The 27,948-nt window shown below is 46.1% G+C and overlaps 1 protein-coding gene across 12 annotated transcripts in view; it reads left to right on the forward strand.

Moving 5' to 3' along the window:
- The window catches only part of KMT2C (lysine methyltransferase 2C), a 218,964-nt gene that overhangs the window by 47,626 nt on the left and 143,390 nt on the right, over window positions 1-27,948 (forward strand). For all 12 annotated transcript variants that reach the window (XM_083189044.1, XM_083189048.1, XM_083189054.1 and 9 more), the window contains exons 3-4: window positions 1,429-1,567; window positions 11,800-11,985. In XM_083189044.1, coding sequence (XP_083045170.1) covers window positions 1,429-1,567; window positions 11,800-11,985 — 325 coding nt within the window. The remainder of the gene's footprint in view (window positions 1-1,428; window positions 1,568-11,799; window positions 11,986-27,948) is intronic.

Genomic DNA, 27,948 nt, shown 5'->3' on the forward strand with positions numbered 1-27,948 from the left:
GTACCATGGCCGCCATCGTTATCAGTGTGCACTTTCTGTGTACCATGGCCGCCATCGTTATCAGTATGCACTTTCTGTGTACCATGCCCGCCATCGTTATCAGTGCACACCTGCTTTATCATGCCGTCGCCATTATCAGTGCGCACCTTCTGTGTACCATGGCCGCCATCGTTATCCGTGTGCACTTTCTGTGTACCATGCCCGCCATCGTTATCCGTGTGTACCATGCCCGCCATCGTTATCCGTGTGCGCACCTTCTGTGTACCATGCCCGCCATCGTTATCCGTGTGCACACCTTCTGTGTACCATGCCTGCCATCGTTATCCGTGTGCACACCACCTGTGTACCATGCCCGCCATCGTTATCCGTGTGTACCATGCCCGCCATCATTATCAGTTCGCACCTTCTGTGTACCATGCCCACCATCGTTATCCGTGTGCACATCTTCTGTGTACCATGCCCGCCATCGTTATCCGTGTACACACCTTCTGTGTACCATGCCCGCCATCGTTATCCGTGTGCACACCACCTGTGTACCATGCCCGCCATCGTTATCCGTGTGTACCATGCCCGCCATCGTTATCCGTGTGCACCTTCTGTGTACCATGCCCACATTCATTATCCATGTGCACACCTTCTGTGTACCATGCCCGCCATCGTTATCCGTGTGCACACCTTCTGTGTACCATGCCCACCATCGTTATCCGTGTGCACACCACCTGTGTACCATGCCCGCCATCGTTATCCATGTGCACACCACCTGTGTACCATGCCCGCCATCGTTATCCGTGTGCACACCACCTGTGTACTGTGCCTGCCATCATTATCAGTTCGCACCTTCTGTGTACCATGCCTGCCATCGTTATCTGTGTGCACACCTTCTGTGTACCATGCCCGCCATCGTTATCCGTGCACACCTGTGTAACATGCCCGCCATCGTTATCCGTGCACTCCTTCTGTGTAACATGCCCGCCATGGTTATCCGTGTGCACAAATCCTCCATGTAAAAAGTTGGTGTATTACATGTACGCACAATTGCGTTGAAATAAAAACTGTATGAATGAGCAGAGATTTGTAGCATTGCACAGCGTGGTTGTTGTAATGGTCAGTATTACTGCGTCACAGCAAAATTGTAATCCTAATGTTGAGGTGTGCATGTGGTAAGGGATGTACAATGTAAGCACCACTGGTCCAGTGAATGGCTAAATATTTGATGTAACTGTTGCAAAATGTGTGCTGTAAATAACTGGTAATAAATAAATGTTCTATAAGAATGTATCAGATATTTTAGTGAAATACTGCTATGCATAGCTCAATGTTGGGAGCTAGAGAATAACCATGTTTCTCAAAAGCACAGAGATAATGCTTTCAGTGAGGTTTCCAACAACAAAATAATGCAAAACACCTTTCTTTTTTTTTCTTCTCCAGACAGTAAAGAACAACCTGTGGAAGACGGTGCCCAGACTGAGGTGACGGATGCTGCGCAGCTAACACCCGTGCTTCAGAGCCCGTTATCCGAGGAGTCTGAGCCCTGCACGGCCTCTGTGGGAGTGGAAGCGAAAAGCAGGTCTGTGTGTGCGGCTGATGCTGAGTCAGGGCAGGGGGAAGGGCTTTTGTAGAGAAATAGAGGATGCTGGGTGTGTGGGGATCTGTGCTATGAAGCATTAACAGCTGCCAAACTAGGCCTTGGATGTCTTCATTAGTGCAATAGGAGGGATAGAGAATCATGCATCCTACGCTCTCCTTTAGGTAACAGTTGGATGAAAGGTTTCTGGGGGAATTAATACTATAAAACTGCTTTTGTCTGTTCCCAACACATTGCCTTCACTTGTAGAAAATCCGTTCCGTTCTGGTTTTTATTAATTGTTACCACTTAGTTTATCCTTGTAATAGTTTTACTAATCCCAGCTACCCCCCATCCTCGTCATTGTAATGTATTGCAGTATGGGCTGTTCATAAGCTATCCTTCTTAGCTGTCATCCTTCGAAAATCTGCCGGTTTTATTAAATATAAACTTTGGCTACTTCTATTGGACTTGTCCTAGTCGTTTCTCTTTTGGTTTGTGTTCAAGATTGTACTATAAATTGACCTGACAGCACATGTACCGAATCATGTCGACCGTTGTGTGTTCCTATTCTACGTTTTATATGCATACATATTATGTCCACCTCCCCTCTCTTACAAGCCTGAAACTGGCTCCCCTTTCCCTTCAGAATACAATTCAAGCTCCTCACACTCCCTTACGAAGCCATCACACATTCCTCTCCCACCTACATATCTGACCTTGTGCTCCATATCTCTTACCCTTCCCTATTAGACTCGCCACCTCCCTACAAAGTTTAAACGGGCAATCTAACGAGCAGGGTCCTCTCTCCTCATGAGCTTTTCTAAGAATATATCTCTGCCACTGTTATAATTGCATCAGTGCCCGCTGCTGCAACTGTCTTTTATTTACCATGTACTTAATGTCCTAATTTGCATTTGTACTGTGAATCCTTATTCTTGTTTTTTTTTTTTTTGCTCGTCTGTATCGTCAGGCGCTGCGTAACCTTTGTGGCGCCATGTAAATAAACAATAATACTAATACACACACACCTACACACACACACACACACACACACACACACACACACACCTACACAGAACTTGTGTGTGAATGCATATAGAGAGAAAGTTATATGCGCACACGTTGAGGTTTAAATTTTCCCGTTATTACATATTAAAATAATTTGTGCTCTTCCAACACACCCGTGAGCTGTCTGAACAGTGTTGATTTTGTGCTGTTGCCAGTAGCCATAATTTCCAGGTTTTTTTTCTGTTCAGTTTTATAATTATATAGATGTGTATACTATGTGTACATGTGTCAGGGAGTATAGATTGTAAGCTTAAACTTGCAATGTAAAGTGCTTTGATGCCGACCCCAGCTGGGTATCTATTGGAGCTATTCAATTGTTTCTCCCATTAGTAGTTAATGCGCAAAGCACCTAAACCTGTCAAAACATCTTGATCGGGTGCCCAAACTACAGACCTTTGAATACCTTTTTCCTTGCATCTCTGGAAGTTGTGTGACAAATTAGCATCTGATGCAATTGAGTAGCTCCGATAGACGACCAGCAGGGGGAGGGTGAACATTTGAATCGGCACATGTGTGTGTTCTATAGTTACTGGCAATTGTATTTATACAATTAAATGTTTGAAAACTGTATTATATATTTAACATTTGAGTTTCATGCCTATGACTAATAGCTCAACCAACAGAACAGCGAACAATTGCAGACTATCTGACTAACTGTATTGGTGGTTGTCCATGTTTAAGGTGTTAAGTATTACATGGTTTAGCCATTTTTTAAAATAGAGCGCGGTAGAAATATGATTACACACAGGCCATGCACAGGGCGGCTCTGCTAGCAGAAAAAGGAAGTGGAACTAGTTTCATATAGCCTATACCATTTACACCAGTTAGAAGCATTCAAACATGCACACGTCTCTGGTTTTTACTTCCTTGGTAGAACATCATTTTATTATTTCACATGTCTTTAATGTGAAAGCATTACAGGCTCCTGTGGTAATGATCATGGTGGAAGTACTGCTGCAGTGGTCAGGTTCGAGTCTGGTACCAGATGTCTCCAGTCCACTGACTGTATTGCTCTTTAGTAAATGTTTACTCTTAAAAATATTGTCTGCTTGTCTAATAGGCATGTTCTGAAATGACTACATAACGGCACATTGTTGTCATGTGAGTCATGTCCTCGTACTCCAGTAACCCTTTTTCATGTCTAATAATCCCCTCACGGTACAAAATGCATTGGTCTTGGCCCAATCTTAAGCAGCCTGTAATATAGTTTCTACTTGTTTAGTGTCCAGTGGATTGGCTGCATGACGGTTAACAGGCAAATAAATGGCAAACACATTCGATTACTTTCCTTATTGCTTCTACGGAGGGAAGAATGTAATCCTAGTCTTACATAATCCAGGGCACTGATCTGGGGGGCAACTCCCAGGAATAACCCTGCTCACGCTTTGTCAGACATTAGTATGGCCCAGGTCGACTCACCGTGCCCTGGCAATATCCCGGGTTTATGCGTATGTATGAAAATAAATGTTGTTGAAAACCCATGGTGGTGTCCAGTCTATGGCCTACGGACCAAGTGTGGCCTGTCATCTGCTGATTTCTGGCCCACAGACCTGACCACCTGAGTGTCCGGTCTGTAAATAGGTAGCACTTAGGGGGAATTCAATTGCAAGTTGGCGCTCTCCAAAGAAATTTAGTTGCCCCCCCCCCAATAGAGTGCAAGTGTTGCTTGTGTATCTGCAGAAGTACTGGGTTTTGCTGTGCAAAGTATTAGATGAGTTGAAAGCGCTGCTCTGGGCACACAAACTTCTCACACATTTCAGCTAGTCACTCCGGAGCATCAGATGCAAATTTGGTGGCAACCACAGGGAAAAACTTGAGTTCCCCTCTTAGCATCTTAGGAGGAAAAGTTAAAAGTGCAAAGTTCCAAGGGCGGGCAGCCTTTTCCTGCACATACACCCCGAAGTCTGCTCCCACCTTTACCACACACACTCACACACACTCACACACACTCTCACACACACTCTCACACACACTCACTCACACTCACTCACACTCACTCACACACACACACACACACACACACACACACACACACACTCACACACACTCTCACACACACACACTCTCACACACTCACACACACACTCACACACACTCACACACACACACTCACACACACACGCTCACACACACACACGCTCACACATGCTCACACACGCTCACACACGCTCACACACACTCACACACACTCACACACACTCACACACACACACTCACACACACTACCACTCACACACACTACCACTCACACTACCACTCACACACACTCTCACACACACACACACACACACACACACTTTTTAAAATAAAATTTTATTTTTTCTACGCGAGTGACGGCCATACCAACAAATCCGGAGACTAGGGGAGTGTAGCAGAAACACGTGCATCCTAAAATGACAGTACAGTGTGTGTATTTGTGTCAGTCACCTTCACACACATGGGGATGGCATATAAGGATGCTACTACAGTACAATCCATTTATGAGCTTTTCAACATTGCTCCTTTGTACCGTGAACTCTTCTCATCTCTACCTGACCTCCTGCTTCGTACCTCTGCGTCACAGCCACAAACCTTCCCCCCTCATTCCTCTTGTATTGTTCTGTATTGTGACAGTGCCTTTTTCGCTGCTGAATTCAGATTACTCAGCTCGCTGCTTTTTCTGTTTACTACGGTCTTAAAAAATAACTAGCCTTTTTCCTGATTGTCTTTATCGATCCATATATTTCTATCTATGTAGATAGTCACAATTCCATTGTTCGTATTAATAGAGCAGCTCGTCACAATGAGTAAATCATGTAATTTTATCAATGTAGTTTTATGGTTTGTTAGAGTAAGATATTAAGGTACCCTTGCCTAATTTTATGGGGGCTAACTGTAAGAACAGGTTTCTAAAGTGGTTTACACATGGCGGCGATTCTTCTATGCAATTTTGACTACATCATCAAAATAGATTAGTAGGTTTGCCTGAATTGCCCCGTGTGTGTGCACAGCGGGCAATAGCGATACGCAGCGTCGTTCTCACCCAGCCAAATAGTCAGTGCAGGCAATGAATGTTCTTGCTACACTGTATGTATGTATGTATGTATGTATGTATGTATGTATATATATATATGTGTATGTGTGTGTGTGTGTGTGTGTGTGTGTATATATATATATATATATATATATATATATATATATATATATATATATATATATATATATATATATATATAATGTGTGTGTATATATATATATATATATATATATATATATATATATATATATATATATATATATATATATATATATGTAGCTGTGGCTACCGGGGCTGGCAGGATGTAGTTAGCCTTCTCTCAGCCAATATTGCAGGGGCAGAGTCCCGTGTGTACACGGCTTAAGGTGTTACGCTCATAGCATACTGAATTATTTTTATTTCCTTTTTGGTACCACCAAGTGTTGTTAAGGCTGCTGAGAATACAAACCTTAGAGCCTTATGTTCAAAGATAAGTGCCATAAGGCCACATGTATGATGCATACATTTGAGTACGTTTACACATTCATATTAATGGACACTATCATACCGATATTTATACCTACTCATTCTAGGAAAGTGCTTTCTGCTGTCTGCTGCACGGGTACATTCTAGGAAAGTGCTTTCTGCTGTCTGCTGCACGGGTACATGACGCACCTTACTTTATTTGCTATACACTTGTAACCAGGTATAAACCTTTTTGCTTAAGGGTACAGGAGATCCTTACAATACAAGTGAATTGTAGATATTACAGACAGCACAGTGTATAATGATATCAGTGATGGCAACTCTCTTCACTGTCTGCTTGTAGTGGTTATTCAGCTGCATCCTGGCATGGGTGGCGAAGGACCTCCTGACGGTCAGTATACTGACATCGGAATCACGACTGTTTAAAAGTCCGACAGACAGTCAGGATCCCGACTTACAGGGGATATTTTCCCTCGTGGGGATCCTCGACCCCCATAGAGGGAGAATAGAACTTGTGGCGAAGCCTGCAGCGGGCTTCTTTGCAGTCGGGATTCCACCATCTGTCTAATGACACACCCCCTGGCACTGAAGAACTGTGTGATCGAACATATGAAAGACTTGGGGGGGGGGGGGGGGGTGGACGTGGGGGGATTCAGTGCTCTTACCGGGCGTATTAACTTATATGCACCTTTTATGCATCTCCCCCAGCTATTGGCCACCTGAATAAAGTAACTATTTAATTGCTCCATTGGGGCCTTATAGTTGAAAAGCAATTGAATTCCACTTAACATTTCATATTTTGCCTCACCCAGAAGTAGGTCTATCCTTTTGCTATAGTGATTCACACTGCTCATACGGGATCTGGACTTTCGGTCAACAGCTATAAGTCGACATGCATTAGGTCGGCATCGCAATGGTTGACATATATAAAAAAAAGTTAGAGACCAGCATTGTTTCACTGGCAAATTAGTAGATATCGGAGCTGTGCACATGCGGACTGGGAAGGAGTGGGATTATAATGGAGAATACTTTCCCATGACCGCAGAAAACCTCTAGCTGAATCTGTGAATGGGATCTCCTTCAGTAATGTATACTAACAGGGCATTCTTAACAGCAGTGTGGGCCCCTGGGCAAAGTAATGCACTGTGGCCCTTACCCATTCTCCCCTCCTAGGGGTTGGAGATTGCTAGCAGCAGCAGCTTTGATGTCCTATGGGTGGCAGGGGGTGCTCTATCTTCCATTCAACATGTAGGACCTGGAGTAGTAACTTCTGCTAATTACTTTTCTACTGCACAGGTGGTGGGAGGGTGAACACTAACGTGTGGAAGGGGGCACTGAGCTGAATGACGGGTCCCTTGTAAATGACTTCCAGGGGGGAGGTAGGGGGTGTTTTATACACAGGGGAGGGTTAGAAAATGGAGTGGGCTTAATATTTGTAATTTTCCGGTGGAAGGGCAGCTTGTTTGACTGCAGATATCGCCATTATCTGGAAATAGATTTCTTAGCCTTCAATAGTATAAAAACCTAGAGTCCCAACTTTCAGGAGGTGCTGGGAACTTGGGGATCAGAGATCAGGAGCCAGAGCAATCCATTGACAAAAATATAAAACTGTGCACCAGACATTTGGAGCTGGAGCAGGGACCGGCTGCTGGAAGGCTGATATCTCTGGTTCTGGGCATCTGGACAATCCGCTAGTGTCGACAGAAAGGGGAGAGTCCCAGCTTTTGGAATATACCCTCAGAAAAACTCTGTCAGAGAGAACCTGAGAAATATGATTGGGAATTGCAATTAACAGGTCGGATGTGGACTGCTGCTTTGAAGTTGGATATCTCCAGTTCCCCAGGGCCGATTTTCAAAATTCTGGTTTCCCTGGAAAAAGGGGATCCTCAGCTATCAGCATAGAGCCCGTATACACCTGGGGTCCCTGGGTAAGTGCCCATTAAGCCCATACGAAAAGATGGCCCTGTATACTAATGGAGGGGATGCGTTTCCAGACATCAGAATAATGTGCTGTTTTGGGATGCCCAAATGAATTGATTCCTCTTCAGAGATATTAATTCAACTTTCTAAAGAGGACAACAGGAAGTGTTGCCTATAGCAGACAATCAGATTACAGCTATATTGCATGGAGCTGGTACACCAGGTTATTACTACGTTATCATCTGGTGTTTGCTCAGTCACGAGCTATTCTGTGCGATTACTTCCATATTTCCATGGTCCTACATCTGGCAGTGACGAGCATTGGACACTGCCTTATCGGAGCCCAGCGAGTAGAGCTGCTTGCCTAGCAAACACACAGCATGGTTTCTGTCCATCCAGATGTTGGTGTGCTCACATGACAACTTCTAACTCCCAGCCAGAAGAAATAATACTAAAAAGATCAATAGTAATTACATGGCTATCACCAGCGCGCAGCTAATATGATGTGTCTTAGATCTTGTGAGTCACGGCTCTGGTCACCGAGCCAGCTCATACAGTACTGACTAATGTTCCCCTAGACCTCGGCAGACTTTCGTAGTATTTTTCTGGGCTTAATGAACATTTTCCACAGAAGAATGGTTTTGCTTTAATGCATAGATGTAAAGGAGGCTCTTGTAAGGTTGAACAAAAAATAGCTACAGTATATACTAGTTCCTTGTTTTCTCCCCTTTATGTGATGGGATGGATGACCGGCTGTCCCCTCACCTATTTTTTTTTTTTCATTATTATTTTTTTTCCGTGTAAGTTGACGCCTTTTATGAACTTTTGATCATTGCTGGTTTATGGAGTATTAGATGGAGAGTCTGAATACTAACAGAGGTGACTGAGTACTAGTGGCCAAGACTATACAGATGGTTTCATATCAACTCCCCTCAGGCGATATGTACATACTGGCTGGTGGTTATCATGGCCTAAGCTTCCCATGATGGCCTTCGTCATAGTGCCAGAACTACATTAAGTCCCAGCGCTATGCTTATGCCAGCCAGAAGGCTACCTGGTCAAACGTGCTGTTAAAGTGAACTGTATTTATGCTATTTAAAAGATTTCATTAAGTAAACAAATAGAAGATCTGTGCAGTGTCTGGTTCGCTTTAAAACCCATGGACTGACCAATAGCTATTGGCCAACATCAGATCACATACCTGTCCTGCAGCCCCACACTGTAATAGGTTTACCCTTTTATTGATGTATAATCCAACATAGAAGCAAACCTTATCTCAGTGTATAGGTTCATAATGTTTCTTTAGTTTTTTTTAAATAATCCAAAATGAGGTGGATGTTTTGAATGTAACCGCAGAGATTATAATTTGGTCTGTGAACTTTATTTTTGATTTTTTTTAAATGATGATACTTATTGCTTTCTAACACTATTGTGCTGCACAGAAATAATCTATTTCTTGGCTTTCTACGAAGTGTGTTGTGTTTGTATAGAGCGCTTATGGGTTTATAAATCTAGATCATGTCATCTGAATTAGCTCATAGAAAGAATCCTGATATTTCAGCTGGGTACTTGTGGAGTATCACGGCTCCCATCGTATGCCATATGTAGTGGCATACGATGGCATACGATGCGATACGATGTTTTACCGATTTTTGAGCATTTTTGTTTAAAAATCGTATGCCATCGCATCCCCATCGTATGGCATCGTATGCCATATGTAGTGGCATACGATGGCATACGATGCGATACGATTTTACCAATTTTTGAGCGTTTTAGCTCAAAAATCGTATGCGATCGCATCGGATGCCATACGATGGCATCCGATGCGATGGCACCCGATTTTGCACTGAAATGCATCAGAATGCATTGAAATGTGTATTAAACTAGTGAAATGCCCCAAATGCCATTTTTCATAGTGCACCACCCCCACTATCAACGTCAACCCGAAGCGTGGCGAGCGGCGACGGTACGCGTCCTACGACCTTTTCATACCCCCACTATCCACGTCGGCGTGGAGTTGAGAATGGAATAGTGTGGCGAGCGCAGCGAGCCACCGAGCCCAAAGCGTGGCGAGCGGACGCGGATACCTGTGAAGCCCGCGAGGGGACGCGTATAGCTGTGAAGGTATCCGCGTCCCCTCGCGGGGCTCGCCACGCTTCGGGCTCGGTGGCTCGCTGCGCTCTCCACACTATTCTATTCTCAACTCCACGCCGACGTGGATAGTGGGGGTATGAAAAGGTCGTAGGACGCTTACCGCCGCCCCTTGCGGGCTCGCTGCGCTCGCCACGCTTCGGGTTCACGTGGATAGTGGGGGTGGTGCACTATGAAAAATGGCATTTGGGGGCATTTCACAAGTTTATTACACATTTCAATGCATTCTGATGCATTTCAGTGCAAAATCGGGTGCGATCGCATCGCATGCGATGCGATTTTTAGCATACGATCAGCATACGATGAAGGTCGTGGGAGCCGTGATACTCCACAAGTACCTTCAGCTGTAATAATTAATACTTCATAATTATGTGGATATTTGCTTTGTATCTAATACCGTTTTCAGACCGCAAATGCCGGGTCGCACCCAGGATTAGGACACTGGTCCCATCCCCGGAGCGACGCGGCATTTGCGGTCTGAAAGCTCTGCGTCAGACACGGCCTATTGCCAGGTGGGTGACGTCACACAAGGCGGAGCTGAGCGGCTGGGTGTCACCGGGGGCTGGGTCGCTCGACCCAGGCTACCCGTTCACACTGCACTTGACACTGGTCAGGGCCGTGTTCAACTCTGGTCATTACCAGGGTTGAACTCCCATGTTGCTTGACCCGAGGTGGCCCTTTCAGACCGCATCTCGCCCCATGTTGTGGCCACAAGGACACGGCAATAACCCGGGTCTAGAGTGCGGTCTGAAAGCGGTGTTAATAAGCTGCAGCAGCCCAATTTGAGTCTGAAAGCTGAAACGACCGTTCAATAAACAATAAAAAAGCAATATAAGGCACTGGTATTGGAATTGCAGTAAAATGATTAGAGATGTATAATAAATTGACAACATATATTGCTGTATATAAACTGTAAATGATAAATTATATATAGTATACATGCATAAATTACTGATTCTGCCCTAAAAATTGCTGTAAATAAAAACATAATTTGAAGCCTATTTCAGTCCTAAAAATACACAATTTTAGAAATGGCCTACATACTTGTATCAAGGAATCCGGTTTGCCAATGAAAAATCTGGCATGAACACAGGTGCTCTGTGAGGATCCATTTTAGGGGTACAGCTCCAAGCACTTCCACTGAATCATTGTGCTGCTGACAAGAGCAGAGTAGAAGGTCCCAGTGTGTGCTCACTCGTCCCTCCCAAAATGGCCAGTGACATCTGCGCTGGTTAAAAGTCGACTTGATTTAAAGCGCATTAGCAGAATTTCAAACAGTGGAGGGTAACAACGGACAGGACCTAATAACACAGTTTGCCTAGAGCTGGGGCTTTATCCTTATTTACAGTTTATATATTGTTTGGTGTCAATTTTGTAAGCCATTAAATGTCAAGTTATTGGTTTTTCTTGAATAATTATTCTTCCAAGCCAATACTATTTTGAGCAGTGCTTTCTTTTGCTTTTTAATGTGGGACCTGCTTTATGAGCTGTGTTTTACTTGGTTTTATACCGTAGCATTGTGGCAATAGGCATAATGCGTAGTGTTAGATTAGAAGAACAAGTAAAGGCTCTGTGTATTTATATCCTTTTTTTTTCCCTTTCTCTATTTTAGTGAACAACTTTGTGCTTTCTGTTATTGCGGTGAACGGAGTCTCTTGGGGCAAGGGGAATTAAAGCAGTTTAGTCCAACTCCTGGCTTTCTCCTGCCATGGAAAACCCTGAACGAGCATAAGGACCCTGATGGCGGTGATGGGACCTGTAAATCCTCTGGAAAGCCTACAAAACGAGGGCATCAACAGTAAGTGTCTGTACTTCTGCAGAGTGGTGTGATCTGAGTGAATGAAACCTAGAAGATTAAAGCTATTGTGTGCACCAACTGTTTTGTGTTTGTCTCTTAAATATTGTAACCCTATTACACCTAATAGACACGTGGATCTAATATACAAAAGGGATGTGTGATAAAAGCAGTGTTGTGAAGATGAACTAGTAATCAATAGGGGTCACAAAGTAGTAATAATAATGCTTCCTCTAAATTCTGGACCTACCCAAAGTACTGTAATCTGTATTAATAGACAGTGTGGTGTTTTTTGTGGAAGTCCTCAAGAGTCCAAATTCTCAATTCATAGAGTGCAGCTGGTAAAGTTGGCGTGAGACTTCGTATTATTTTGATAATTTTCACAAATGTTTAAGGAGTCTATGTACTTGGAGAAGCGATAACATGAACTGAGAGAGAGTCCCAGCCAATCCGCTCCTAACTGCCATGTTGCAAATTAAATGGTGTATTCAATAAGGTCGCATTTTTTGTCCAGGTGTTAAATCTGCCCTTTTCTCAGTTCTTTAGGGCGAAAACCTTGACCAGCGAATTAGCCACAGATCTACATGTTTTTGGCACTTTGCATGTGTAATTGCAACAGTTTTTGCAGCTCTTTGAGGCATTTTTCGCCAATGACTTTTTGTTGAAAAAAAGAAAAGGTGAAAAGGCAATGGAGAAAAATGCCTTCAATAACGTTAAAAAAAAGGGCACAGTTGAATATTCGGGGAATGTAATTAGTTCCTTTTTTATCCCACCTATAAGAAAAACTGAACTAATTGAGTATCTTCCGAAGTTTAAAAAATGACAGTTAGGAGCTGATTGGTACTTTATCTCCATCAACTTGATCTCTCTCCAAGTCTTAGTACATATACCCTTTAATGCAGTCATGTTCCTAAGGTAGAGACAAAGGGCAGTATTTAATGCTTCCATTTTGCTTCTTTTTCTGGCGAGGTTCGCATTTTTTTTGGCGAGAAAGGCAATACTCAAAAATGTTCCTTGCCCTATTCAACACTCCCTGTTTGCCGCTTGGTAATCGCTGTTGTTTCTTTCTTATTGGAAGTTTTGTGTATCTCTACGTTTGTGTATTCAATGCTGCAATCAACCCCCCCCCCCCCTATGTTACCTTTTTTTTCAGCTGCTTTGGAATCCTTTGTTTAGGCTAATTTGCGTTTTTCAGCATATCTCTGCAATATTTGAACACTGCCTACAAATTCAGCCAATAACGCCGCATTGGGGCGATGAGCAGCGGACAGGTTCAATAGGGTGAGCAGGAGGCAATAGCGAGGGGTAGAAAAAATGGAGAATGCACAGTGAACGAAAAATTGAGAACACTGTGCCCCGCTCTCCGGAGCATTGAATACACCCCTTAGAGGTATATTTACTAATGGGGCGTTAGTCAACACTGTCAGTGCTTGGTGGATATGACTGTTCATCTTAAAATGGCAAAAGGAATCTATGCTGAAGCGGTCTGATCCAATTCTGATTCCTATTGCCATATTTAATATGATAATTTAAAACTGCCAATCACCAGTAGCTTTGCCTGATGGTCAATAGATATAGTCCATAGTATTGGCATTTCAGTTGCTGCCTCTGGTACAATAATGGTGGGGCTCCCATCATGGTTCTCTACTATACTGGCCCCAGTGAGCACCTTTAGTTGCTGGAGATCCCTCAGCTCATGCTGGGTTTTTGCAGATAAACTTTAAACAGTAGGATTGGGAAGTATTACTCTCCAATCAGCTTCATATTTAGAGCTTGTTAACGTTACTATTTATTACACTTTGCACAGTCTCCAATGGGAATAAAAATCAGCATGCCAGAGCTTAATTATGAAAATGCACAAATCTTCTGACTTAAGGAGTTTTCATTTTGACAGAAAATAACCTCTCCAGCTGAGGTGTTGGGTTTAAGCTTTTCTGATGGTAATTGAAAAACTTGAGAGAGCAGATTCTTCAGTGTTGTCCTGCAGTGAGCTAGCTGCCGTCAGTACATGCATTTGCGCCAGTTTATCAAGTGTTTGCTCCAACATATAATTAGTTTGGGGTGTCTGTGAAGTTGATGTGAAAGTTCACCGAATGATGAATCTCAAATGATATTGCTGAGCTGTGCAATACTATGTTCATAGTCACACTTGCTTCGGTCTGCGCTAGTCCATGAGCAATAGAAAGGGGGAGGGGGAGTCTATTCTGCTACCTTATGATTGCCTCTGTGTTTGTTGTGCATGTGTGTGAGAGAAAGATATAGTTTCACTCGCTGCCAACAGATGGCAGTCTTTTGGAGACACACAGACACTAGATAGGTAGGTAGATGGATAATTGAATGATGTGTGTGTGTTCCACAATAACTCTCAAATTTTTTAACTAACCGTCTTCAAACTTTGCACACCACCTTATCTTGAGGGACAATCTAAGTTCGAAGATTGGTTTGATCGGACGAGCCCTTAAGAGTGCTGTGAAGGGTGCATGCTATTTATGTTTTCATGCGTTAGGATATGTCATTGGAAAGACTTTCTGAATGCAACTCAACAGACGTTCTTAAGTGAGCGACTCTTCAGCAGAGTGGTCTTTATTATTTGCTTATTCATCAAGGGTTTTTTGGGATCTTCTGTACCCGCTGCAGCAGTTTCTGCCCTGTTGTGTTTGGCAAGGGCAGGTGGATAGTTGAAGACTTGCTTTGGCTGCTGCAGCAGCTTCTGCCCTGTTGTGGTTGGCAAGGGCAGGTGGATAGTTGGGGACTTGCTCTGGCTGCTGCAGCTTCTGCCCTGCTGTGGTTGGGAATGGTAGCTGGAATAAGAATTTAATAAGCACAAACCTTTGCCCATCTGTCGGACGGTCCTTAAGACTAGTAGATGATATTTGTATCACTGCAGGTAAAGGTAGAATTAACAGATTGCAACTCCACTAGCCCCCGACTTTTTTCTTTTTGCCAAACGTGTATTATGCTGGTTATGCACTGACCGGATTCAGTATTGAATCCCGGCGGTCGGGATCCCGGCATTCAGAATCCCGACGCCGGAATCCCGACAGCCGAAATGCCGACAACCGAAATGCCGACAAGGGGGGACGTGGATCGCCCCCCCTTGCGGGCTCGCTGCGCTCGCCACGCAGCGGGCCCGGTGCCTCGCTACGCTCGGCACACTAATTTATTCTCCCTCCAGGGGTGTCCTGGACACCCCAGGAGGGAGAATGTGTCGGCATTTCGGCGGTCGGGATTCCGGCGTCGTGATTCTGAACGCCGGGATCCCGACCGCCGGGATTTTAACTGCATCCCGCACTGACCGATGTATCAGCCTTTCTATTGAATGGCCGACATATTGCTGATCGGCCAGAGTGTACCAACCATATGTCTGTTAAAAACATTGTTCAGACATATTGCTTCAAATTTGTCACACAGCCAAACGTGGATATATCTAAAGATATTCCAGTGCATTGTGCCATGTGTACGGGCACTCGCACAAGCCAGTGGTAATAGCATAACTGGGTGGGCACCCACCTAAATGTGATAAGTCCTAACCGCTCAGTGTATATGCAGAACAAAGTGCCCTATCTGGAGTTATATCTGCAAAGAAATTGATGTGCAGATATATCTATAGGTGTGTACCCAGCCTTTTAGTCACAACATGATGTGACTAAGACTCCCCAGGAGACACTGCTGATATTTCACACTGCTGATACTATGCGACTGAGTCTGCATAGTGAGCACAATGGAACTTGGCATGGAAACCGACAACAACAAAAAGACACTTGACGTTATCATGGTCTCTCAAGACCTTGCATGCTAAAAGGGGCTGTTTGGCATGACTGCGGTATAAGGCCTCCTCTACAGAGTCTCCCCAGTGCTGCTTATGTTTCCCGAGTACACAATCGAACGAGGTACATACTGTGCAGTAATTTGGCTGCTCAGTCTGATAATAGCATAGTACATATGCAGCACCCAATACGTGTATTATTTCAATTGGTTACTTTATGAACATTCTTTTAATGTTGTGCAACTCTTTGGAAAGGCCCCAGGTATTAATCTAACATGCTGCGTAGCAGTGAAGTAGCTTTTCCAAGTGACAGAATACTAATAACTCAATTTATGCAGAAAGAATACAAGAGCAGGTGGGACAAGGAACAGAAAGTATAGTTCTAGAAGGTAACCGTACACCGACCGTGAGGATACACACAAAAGAGCACGTTTTCTTTGTTTACTCATCACTTCAAAGTGAGCGGAATAAAGGTGCCCATACACACGGGCGCTTTTTCACCTGATTCCGACAGAACGGCCCGATTATATCCGATGAATTTGGCCAAAGTGGAAGGTGTTTGACATCGGATCCGATGCGCGTTCTCATGTGCATCGGATTGAATACCAGAGATCATATGGACCAATCAGCTTCACGTAGCAAGTGATTTTTAGCACCTGCCATGTATCTCATCTGATTTCCCTTGAAGTCCCCCGGCAGCTCCCTGGGAGTTCTTTTACATGCGATAAATCGCATACGATTTACCACATGTAATAATGGTACCTCAAGTGCCAAGTCGGAAGGAGCCATACCGGGGAGCTGCCGAAGGAGTGAAAGGAAAACAGGTCTGACTTGTGCATCAGACAAGTTGGACCTGTGTACGGCCACCTTAAGTGTGACTGGTCATGAAACCTGAAGCACTTAATTGGTTCCTCCTGAGCTTCCTCACTTGCTGAACTCCTAGTGAGCATAGGGACGTTAAGCCAGTCAATAGACACGGAGTTAATCCAGTCAGTATAGGAGCTCGCCTCTGGCCATCCACCTGTTAATAAAACCTCAGGGGGCAACATGAGGACACAGGGATCAGAAATAAGAGATTTGTGTCAGGATGTGTGCTTGGCAGCTGTTCCAGCCCCTTCACAGGAGGGTGTGATGAGGTGTTTGAAATCACCAAGACTTTGTGCCCCCCTTATGGTTTCTTTTCCACTTGATCTTTATCATCGGCTTTGCATTGTATGCCTGTAACAGGTTGCTGCCAGGCGACTGGTTGCAGAGGGGGCGCCTGTTCAGTGCAGCTGAAAACAGACACAGCTTTGATGGGATTGTTAGATGCCATTGGTTGTTTCCAGTGGTGTAAACCCTTTCTATCGTTCATTTTGATGAGTAACCTGTATTTTGCAGAATTGCTTCCAATTAGCATGTTTACTATTCTGCTGGCGTTGTCAAATATCTCAAACTGTACAGTATACTGCAAAGGAAAATGAGGTTGGAATAGAATGTGGCACCAGCTGAGCAGCAGGATAATCGGGATTTAATACCCACAGGTGGTTCTTTTGATGTCTGAAGTCAGATTCTAGTATTGGTATACTAACTTCCACACCATGCGTTTTAGTGGCAGCGCACACAAACGTACTGCACTGTGCCGCCTTATGTAAATACTAATTTTCTCGAGAAGATTAGGTAAATGGTGCTGTGTTTTGTTCAGCCGAGTCAAAAGAAGAACAGCAGAGAGTGGAATTGCTCTTGCTTTAGCTGTGTGATCCAGTTATTACTGGAGGGGGGAGGCTGTAGGACCCTGTGGTGTGTTTCATCTCCCGGCAGCAGCTGTAGCTGTGCTCCAGTAATGGTGCTGATCTCCACCCACACCAACACAAACAACACTTCCCAATTTCTGCACGGGCTTAACCCTTTCATGTCCATGCCGGCTCCTTATTTAGTATAACCACTTATGCTCAGCACCTGCAATCTCATGCCATGTTTTTGGGAACAGCTCTGCATTATTCAGCAGGTGATTGGCTATGTAAGAAATGCTGCAGCTCTCCTGTGGGGTGCCTCAGACTTCTACGCTGCAATCAGTATTGTGGGGCATGGGGAACTGTTGTGTCTCTGGTACGTTTGTGAAAGTCAGAGTTTATGTAAAGAAAACATGTATACAGATATAGTGTTACTTCATGTCAGGGCTATTTTTCAGCAGGAACTGAGGCCCTTATTCTAGTTCACTCTTTCTGTCCAAATATTTCTTAGATGGACAAAACCATGTGCACTGCAGGTGAGGCAGGTGTTACTTGTGCAGAGATAATTAGATTTGGGTGGGGTTTTACACCTGCCTCACCTGCAGTGCACATGGTTTTGTCCATCTAAGAAATATTTTGTCAGAGTGAACTAGAATAAGGGCCTTAGTTCCTGCTGGAGCCTGCTGAAAAATAGCCCTGTTACTTGTATTGTGACTATTTTATTTAAAACTACAATTGAATGAAATCTTTTTTTCTACATGTTAAGAGCCCCGCAGTACACGGAGTCATTTCAGCCATGGTTTTGGCTGAAATGTTAAAGTCCCTGGCACCTTTTTGGGATGAGCATTTTATGTGGCTGCTCTCATCACAAGAGCTTCCTGGAGCCTCTCAGAAAAGAGCCAAATTGATTTATCTTGGAACAGCTCTAGTGTCCCTGTGTGCTGCTGATGTAATCTCTCGCAGCGCTGGTGTGGCCAGGGGCCAAGAGCCAGCACTGAGCCTGTCTTGTGCTGCGCAAATGTGATTGGCTGCTAGAGCTGGCAGCAAGCCGGGGTCATGATCAGAAAGGAAGTGGGAAAACAACAACAGAGGGCAGCCCCTCACACGGCGGCCCCAGGGGGCTGCCAGTGACTGTCCTGTTTATAGGAAGTAAGCACCAGAACAACCCAGCAGTGTTAGTAGACTTATATGCACGTCAAATCAAATTGCATGCTTGAGGTATATTAATGTAATCTTAGTAATATACCTTGTCTGGGAATTGTTTGAATTCCAAAGGTACCATATATGTGTGTGTGTGTGTGTGTGTATATATATGTATGTATATATGTGTGTGTGTGTGTACGTGGCCTCTTCATTCCGACCGTGACATCTGCTTGTCGGTCCCATCCATCTTCCACTGTCTCTAGGCTTGTGGCTACCAGCGTGCCGGATCCTGCTTACTGACCGCGGCTTCTGAGCTTCATACGTATTCAGTACTGCTGTGATTGTGCTATGGCAAGCTTATCTTTTTAAACCCCAATGTACGTGTGCAGATAAATTAAGTAAAAGTGTTTACAAATATATGCTCACTGGTGCACTGTGGGCTGGTTACCGCAAGGCATGACACACATCAACAAAGCATACAGCTTACGCCATGCTGGTCTGTCCACTCATGGGTCCCGGAAACGTCACACGCTGCATTGCACTGCGGAGTGGGCAGAAGCCAGTGATGACTGGGAAGCCGCTGGGTAAGACAAGTGAGGAGAACGTAGCAGGCCATGCCCTGATGCGTTTCATCTGTGACTTCGTCAGAGGGCGTATTATGTGTGTGTGTGTGTGTGTGTGTGTGTGTGTGTGTGTGTGTGTGTGTGTAAAAGATACAGGTGTGAGCAGTGCTGATTAGTGAGTCCAATAGTAAAGTCCAAACCCGACTTTTGCAAAAGAAGGTCAGGAGAGGCGCTGGGACACAGGCAGAAGGGGCATTAAAATGTATCTATTTTAATGTGAAATCAGTCCAATCTCCATATGGTTTTTATTGGTTTATTTGTGTATAGTGAGCGCTGCTGCCCAATTCTTTTCTATATATTCTGCTTTCCAGGTGTTCATTCATGTTTATACATTCTCCATAAATGGAATTTCTCTAACGTCCATTATGGAATACTGGGGTTCAATACTATGGGATAGAGATCCTCCGCAGGAGAGACAGGCACATAAGATCTTTCAGTGTGGGTGCACTGGCTCCTCCCCTCAACCCTCCCTCCACTAGTCAGTTTAGAAAAATGTGCCTCAGGAGAGGCTGCACTTCTGGGAGCTCCAGAGAGATTTTTCAACATTTTGTTTTAGTTTGTTATTTTGGGGCGCTGCTTTTAGACCTAGGCAGCAGTCCTGCTTCGAGGGTGCCAGGGGAAGGATCAGTCACCGGCCTCTAATTAGGCGCAGAGCTGCCCTGCTGCAGGACTTTGTCCTGAGAGAGGTTTCTGTCACCGCACAGCTTTGCGCTGGGGCGAGCAGACCTCCCAGCTGCCGCACACCCCTGGCAGGGTCTGAAGACTTCAAGTGGTGAGTACTGGTCGGGGGTACCCCGACTTTATGTGCGCCAAGATGGCGGCGGCAGTAGCAGCGGACCTCCCGCAGGTACCGCACGAACCCCCCATCTTTTATATATTTGCTGGCAGGTACAGATAGCCACTGGACCACCAGGGCTATGGCAATGTCTGTTTTTTGCATAAAACACAGATAAACCTAAAAACGCCAGCTTTTTAATGCTAACAGCATCAGCTCCGTTTTGGGGGCGGGGCTTAGCTCAGAGTGGGTCCAGGCTCTGCTGGGCAAGACTTCCTGCTTCTTCCTGCATGCTGAGGTAGCCATTACAGCTCCTCATCGGTGGGGTGAATCTGGGATCTTTCTGCCTGCAGAGACAGCAAGTTATAGCACTAATTAACACTTACATTGTGTTTGCCTAGCATAGGAATATTGCATAGCACTGTTTTTCTGAAGAATTACTGTGTGTTTTACTGTGAACCAAGTCTCTCCAATCTGTGAGCTCAGGTTACAGGGTGCCCTGGTTTCCCAAGTAGCTCTGTTTACCCCACACTGGCTAGTTAAGATATTAGTTTTTAACACATAGCCAAAGAACACTTACAAATCTGTGTGTGTGTGTGTGTGTGTGTGTGTGTGTGTCTGAGTGTCCAGCTTCACAATGGTGAAGAAACTGACCTTCATGGTGTGCAGCACCAAGTTTATCCCTGCCTCAGTCACAGGTTACCTGTGAAACCTGTATGTCTCCACAGCCTAGTGGGACTACCCCTCTGGCTAGTGGTGTGCCCCCACAATATAGTGGGGTGTCACAGGGAGATAATGAGCCTGCATGGGCCAGCAGCATTAAAATGCTGTTAGACTCAGTCTCATCCCAGCTAGCTGCTAATACAAAGCAGACTCAGAGGGTACAGAAGGATTTAGCCATCCTGTCAGCTAGGGTGGATATCATCACTCCTTTTCCCAGCCAGTCTAGCCAGCCTCAGAATAGGCCCTTGTCGGCTGTGGCCCCTGATACAGATGAGGATGATATCCTTGATGAGGGGGAGGAGTTGCAGGATCAGGAGCCTGTACAAGAACAGGCACCAGTACATGGCCCTGAACCTATCAGAGCTATTAGGGGGGTCTTAGAGCTTCCTCTGGAGGCAGTCACGGAGGGTGACTCTTTCTTTATGACACAGAAAAAGCAGTCTGTGTGTTTCCCAGAGCAGGCGGAACTAGAGGGTGTTTTCAAAAACGCATGGAAAAACCCTGAGAAGAGGTTCCAGCTCACAAAGAGGTTCGCAAATGTGTACCCTTTTGAACCTGCAGGTAGAAAATTGTGGGAGGAGCCTCTTGTTGTGGACTTCTCAGTTTCACGCTTTTCTAAAAAGGTGTTACTACCAGTCCCGGGTGTTTCCACCCTTAAGGACGGGGCTGATAGGAGACTGGAGACCACTCTCAAGTCGATGTATACGGCTAGTGGGGCCTCTCAACGTCCCGTACTGGCCAGTTGTTGGATGGCTAAGGCCATTCACACGTGGTCCACCCAGATCCAGGAAAGTTTGCTGGGGGACATGTCGGTGGCGCAGATGGGTGGAAATCTGCGTCGCATTCAGGACATGGCAAAGGTCCTATACGAGGCCCAGAAGGAATTGGGGGCCATAAATGCCCGCAACTCTGCTGCGACAGTGGGTGGCGGACGTGGACTCCAAACGCAGTGTGGAGATTATCCCCTTCTCAGGGGAGAGGCTTTTTGGGAGTGAGTTGGATGAGTGGATCTCCAAGGCTACGGCTGGTAAGTCCACTTTTCTTCCATCAGCCCCTCCTGCGCCAAAACGTCCATTTACCTTGCCTACCCAGCATTCCTTTCGCGGGACTCGGTTCTGCTCCAGGGCCAGAGGTGCGTCCAATGCCAACAGAGGTGGATGGGCTAAGTTCAGGAAACCTAACCCCTCTGGCACACAGGACCGTGCTGCCACTGCAGCTGCCTCCAAGCCGTCAGCATGACGGGATCTCCCCACCACAGGATCCTCTCGAGGTGGGGGGTTGTCTGTCGTACTTCAGCCAGGTGTGGGATGCCTCGTGCCTAGATTCCTGGGCCAGGACTCTTATTTCGCAGGGCTACAGGCTGGAGTTTGACAGACCACCTCCCAGAAGGTTCTTCAAGTCGGCCTTCCCCGCAGCAGCGGAGGACCGGATTCTCCTACAAGGGGCAATCCAGGAACTGCTCCAGTCCAGGGTAATCCTGCCGGTTCCAGTGCAGGAGCAGGGGCAGGGTTACTACTCGAACCTCTTCCTGGTGCCCAAGCCAGATGGGTCAGTGAGGCCCATTCTGAACCTGAAGGATTTGAACCCGTACCTGCGGGTGTTCAAATTCAGAATGGAGTCCCTCCATTCGGTCATCGCCAGTCTCGAGCCAGGGGAGTTCCTGGCTTCCATAGACGTCAAGGATGCCTATCTACACGTCCCCATTTGGCCCCCAAACCAAATGTTTCTGAGGTTTGCGCTGGGAAGGGAACATTATCAGTTCCGGGCGTTGCCCTTTGGCCTGTCCATGGCTCTGCACATCTGCTGATCAAGGCAGGGTCGGCAGGAGCCTGTTTCAGTGCTATTCAGCTGACGAGGAGGATCCTCTCGGACCACGGGTGGATTTTGAACCTGAAGAAATCATCCCTGTCCCAAGTCAAAGGATGCTGTTCCTGGGCATGATCCTGGTCACAGCAGAACAGAAGGTATTCCTTCCACCGGAGAAGGTGGCTGCAATCCAGCAACTTGTGGTAGAGGTGTTGGCGGGCCCACAGGTGTCGGTTCACCTCTGCTTGAGGCTGATGGGCAAGATGGTGGCCTCCTTCGAGGCCGTACAGTATGCCAGCTTTCACTCAAGGACATTCCAGCTGGATATCCTGACTAAGTGGTCAGGGTGCCCCAGCCAGATGCGCAGGCTGATAACACTCTCTGCAACCACAAGGCTGTCGCTCCAATGGTGGTTGGAGTCGACAAATCTACTGTCCGGCCGTTCCTTTCAAATCCAGGATTGACTTCTGTTGACCACGGATGCCAGCTTGAGAGGATGGGGGGCCGTGGTTCAGAGTGTCCATCTTCAGGGCAGATGGTCCCTGTTGGAAGCCAAGCTCCATATCAACAGGCTGGAATTGAAGGCGGTTTACTACGCCCTGTTGAAGGCTGCTCCAGGGCAGGGCTGTGCAGGTGCAGTCCGACAATGCGACCACGGTTGCCTACATAAACAGGCAGGGTGGAACGAGGAGCATGCCGTGCATGAGAGAAGCTGCCAGGATCATCTCTTGGGCGGAACAAAACGTTCTGGCATTGTCCGCCATATTCATACCGGGAGTGGACAACTGGGAGGCGGATTTTCTCAGCCGCCACGACCTCCATCCCGGGGAATGGGAATTACACCAGGAGGTGTTCACTGCCATTGCGGATCTGTGGGGGACTCCACAGATAGACCTCATGGCCTCTCGAAGAAACCACAAGGTAACCAGGTACTGCTCTCGGACAAGGGATCCTTGTGCGGAGGCAGCGGATGCACTAACTTGGCCTTGGGAATACTGGCTGGTATATCTCTTTCCCCCGTTACCACTACTGGCGAAAGTGTTAAAAAGAATAAGACCAGATTGGCCTTGGCGAGCCTGGTTCGGGGATCTTCAGGCCATGCTGGTGGAAGACCCTTGGCGTCTGCCCCTCAGAGAAGACCACCTTCTTCAAGGGCTGTTCGGTTACCAGGACTTACCTTGGCTTCGTTTAACGGCCTGGAGGTTGAGCGGCAGATCCTGAGGCGCAAGGGTTTGGATTCCTCGGTCATAACAACCATGACCCAAGCCAGAAAACCGGTAACGGCCTCCCATTATCACCACATTTGGAGGAGATATGTGGCCTGGTGTGAGGGAAATGCCCTACCACCTGCAGATTTTAAACTGGGTAACTTCTTGCGGTTCCTGCAAGCAGGTTTGGACTTGGGGCTCCAGCTGGGGTCCTTAAAGGTCCAGGTATCGACAGGGCGGAACTGAGGACTAGGCCGCAATTCTTGCCTAAGGTTGTGTCGGCTTTCCATCTAAACCAACCGATTGTGGTCCCGTCCAGTTTGGCTCATCCAGAGATGCCGGCATCCCTGGATGTTCAGGCCCTGAGGGTCTATGTGAGGCGACCCTCTAGGTTCAGGAAGACTGATGGTCTGTTTGTGCTTTACGATGAAGAAGAAGGGTGCTCCTGCATCAAAGCAGACTATTGCCCATTGGATACGTACCACGATCCAACAAGCCTATGGGATAGCTGGATTGACTATTCCATCCTCATTGAAGGCTCATTCGAAAAGGTCTGTAGGGACCAAAATGCTGCTCGAGGAGTCTCGGCCTTACAGCTTTGCAGAACTGCTACTTGGTCGGGGCAGCATACGTTTGTAAAGTTCTACAAATTTGATGCCCTGGCAAGGGAGGATTCTCAGTTCGGCCAAGCGGTGTTACAGCAGTCTCCGCACGTTCCCGCCCGTTCTGATGGCTTTGGGACCTTCCCATAGTATTGAACCCCAGAATACTGGGCGCTCGCCTTAGTGCGGAATTTTCTGCTGCAGGTAATACCTTGTTTTCTTGGGCTTGTTGCCTTGTTGAACGGTTAACGTTCTTGTATTGGCTGGTTGCCTTTTTGAACGAGTGACGTTCTAATATTGGCTTGTTGCCATATATGCATATATATATATACAGATATATATTTATTAAATATTTCAGTTATGGTGTTCACCATAGGTTATTATTATAGGTTTCTTTACCTATTTTGTTATTTTTGTGACGGTGTGCTGGTATGAATCTCACCACATTTACTCGCTTACTCCTCATATACTTTGCTCTCCTTCGGCACAATTTTTCATTAACTGACTAGTGGAGGGAGGATAGAGGGGAGGAGCCAGTGCACCCACACTGAAAGATCTTATGTGCCTGTCTCTCCTGCGGAGGATCTCTATCCCCATAGTATTGAACCCCAGTATTCCATATGGACTACGAGAAAAGGATTTACCGGTAGGTATATTAAAATCCTATTTATTTGAGCAGAGGCATATTGTTCGAATCCACTTTTATCAATGACTGTTACTTCCTGGAGTCCTCCTTTAGTATCCCTGATGGATTCTAAGGAGCCAAGATAATAAGCTGCTGGTTTGCTCTACATCCCACCAAAACCTAGGGAATTACAGGTGCCAAGGGAGATTACATTCCTGGCTAATTTGTGTACATGATCCAATACATGCCACATCTGCTGCTAACTAAGCAATTGGGAAATTATAATGATGTATTCCTGCTTGTGGGAAATTGTGGAATAAAGAAAAGAAAAAAGCGGTTCCCTTCTAAGCCTGTACTTATTGCAAGGTGTAAGAGATGGGTCCCCATTATATGGTATACTGGTATTTTGCATCTTGAAGATTACATGCAATGTCTTACACTGGAATCTATGTCTGTTGAAGTTTTCTTCTCTGCTGTTGGGTTACATAAGTGTTCCATTAGAAAGGCAGTATGTGCTCTGTTTGCAGTATCATTTGCAGAGTATTATAATATATACTAATGTATTGGGTGTCATTGTAGCTTTGACTAGCATGGGTTTGTTTGTACACAAATGAGCTGGGCGATGGATGTACTGAGTGACATTGACAAGGACCAAATGGTGATGGATAAACAGATGTGTCGGAGCATCTCCAAAATGGCGTGTCTTGTAGTGTGTTCCCTGTATGCAGTGGTTACCACATCTTCAACAAGGTCCAAGGCTCATTGATGCGTGTGGAAAGCAAATGTGAGCCTATCTAGTCTGATCATACGGAAGAGCTGCTGACGCACAAATTGCTGAAAAAGTTAATGCTGGCTATATGATAGTAAGGTCTCAGAACACACAGTGCATCACAGCTTGCCATGTATGGGGTTGTATAGTCACAGACCAATCCGAGTGCCCACTGCCAACAGCGCCTACAGTGGGAACTTGAGCATTCAAAACCCTGGAGCAATGAAAGAAGGTTGCCTGGAGATTTATCAACATACGCTATGGGAATAAGTCAAGGCGGGCGTAGGTAGTATAATGATCTGGGCAATGTTCTGCTGGGATTTCTTGAGTCTTGGCATTTGTTACTTGATCTTAAGGCTCCCATACACTATGCGATTTGGGCACGATTTGGCCGATTCAGATGAATCGGGCTGTAAAATTGGCCCAAATCGCATATCGAGACATGACCTCCGACCCGATGCGCGGCCCCGTGCGCATCGGAGTCGGCAGGTTGGACGGGCTGCACATAAGATTTTCTAAATCTTATGTGCTGCCTAGAGCCCTGCGGGGACTGCAGCTGGCAGGGGGACCTACCAGAGCCGGGTGGAGGGATCAGGGGAGCGGCGCAGGGAGCCTGGCAGAGGAGGAGAAGAAGCTGCCGTCAGCGGGAGCAGGGGGGGGGGGCGGCGCAGAGTACCAGAGAGCCGGGCAGGAGAAGATGCTGCCAGGCAGCGCGAGTGGCGCCGGGAGCAGAACACTTAGAAAGAAAAAAAAGCTCATACAAACGCATAGGAAGCCATTGATTGGCTGAGACCTCTCTCAGCCAATCGCTAATTGGCTGAGAGAGGTCTCAGCCAATCAATGGCTTCCTTTGCGTTTGTATGGGCTTTTTTTTTTTAAGTGTTCTGCTGCTCCCGAGTCCCGCCGCTGCCCGGCAGCGGCTTCTCCTGCCCGGCCCGGCTCCCTGCTACTCTGCGCTGCCCCCACTGCTCCCGCTGATGGCAGTGGCTTTTTACACGGCTCCCTGCGCCCCAGGATCACCGGCACCCCCGCTGCCCCCTACCGCCTGCCCCTCACCGCCCGCAGCTCCCCGTTACATGTGGTAAATCGCAAGCGATTTATCACTTGTAAATTTTGCACATCAAGTGACAAATTGTATGTGAGCCTCCCGGGGAGCTGCCGGGCGGCTCACAGGAGAATTGGGTCTGACTTGTCCGAAGGACAAGTCGGCCTAATGTATGGGGGCCTTTATTTTGACATACAGTAGGAGCCCATCTCATCTATCTTCCTTAGGCCACGGCTCAGGATGGCTAGCCATGGCTATCCTATTGTTGTCAGCTGCAATACAATACATAGAACAATTGAGTAGGGGATTAGCAGAGTAATCCAATCACTCACTTAATCCTATTATAGAGATAGATGGCAGTGGCTCCATCTGTAGGCCACCTACCTTTAACATTGCTGCAAACCAAGTACACCACTTCTTGGCGATGGTATTCCCAGATGGAAGTGGCCTGTTTCAGCAAGATAATGCGACCTGCCACACTGCAATACTTGTTCAGGAATGGTTTGGGGAAATTGACAAAAATGTGACTTGGCCTCAAAATTCCCCAGAACTTATTGAGCTCAAGCATCTGTGGGCTGTGCTGGAAACACAAACCTAAGCCATGGACGCCTCACTATGCAAGTTACAGGACTTAAAGGATGGAATTCTGTTGATTTTCCCTTAGGCTGCCATTAAGACTGCTCCTGATGGAGCAATTCAATTGTTGTGCCATTTGGGTATGCATTGGAATTTGAGTGTCCTCAGCAGGGTATTAGACAGTTTAAGTCAATTTGAAAGGCGTAACCTGGTACTAATGAACATCCATGGGTAGGAACAATGAAAGCACTACATTTGGTGCCCATAAATCAATTTAATTTTTCCCAAAGGATCTACTGTTAACATTTTGGTGCCAGATACCTCAGGACACCTTCAGAGGACTTGTGAAGCACATTCCTAATGGCTCAGAGAGGTTTCGGCTCCTACACGGTATCAGGATGGTGTTTTTAATGTTATGGCTGATGGGTATACACTGCAGTATACTTTTTATGAACCGGTTAGAATTGGTCATTGTGAGGAGTTGTGTATTTGTTCAGTTTATACCTAGGTGGTCTGGGCCCCAACTGCCACCACTTATCCCTCAATGCCTCTGCTGATCGCAAAATTCCCAATAACTGTGCCCAAATAAGTGC

The sequence above is a fragment of the Crinia signifera genome, chromosome 5 (assembly GCF_055691185.1).
Source record: "Crinia signifera chromosome 5, ASM5569118v1, whole genome shotgun sequence".
Lineage (NCBI taxonomy): Eukaryota > Metazoa > Chordata > Amphibia > Anura > Myobatrachidae > Crinia > Crinia signifera.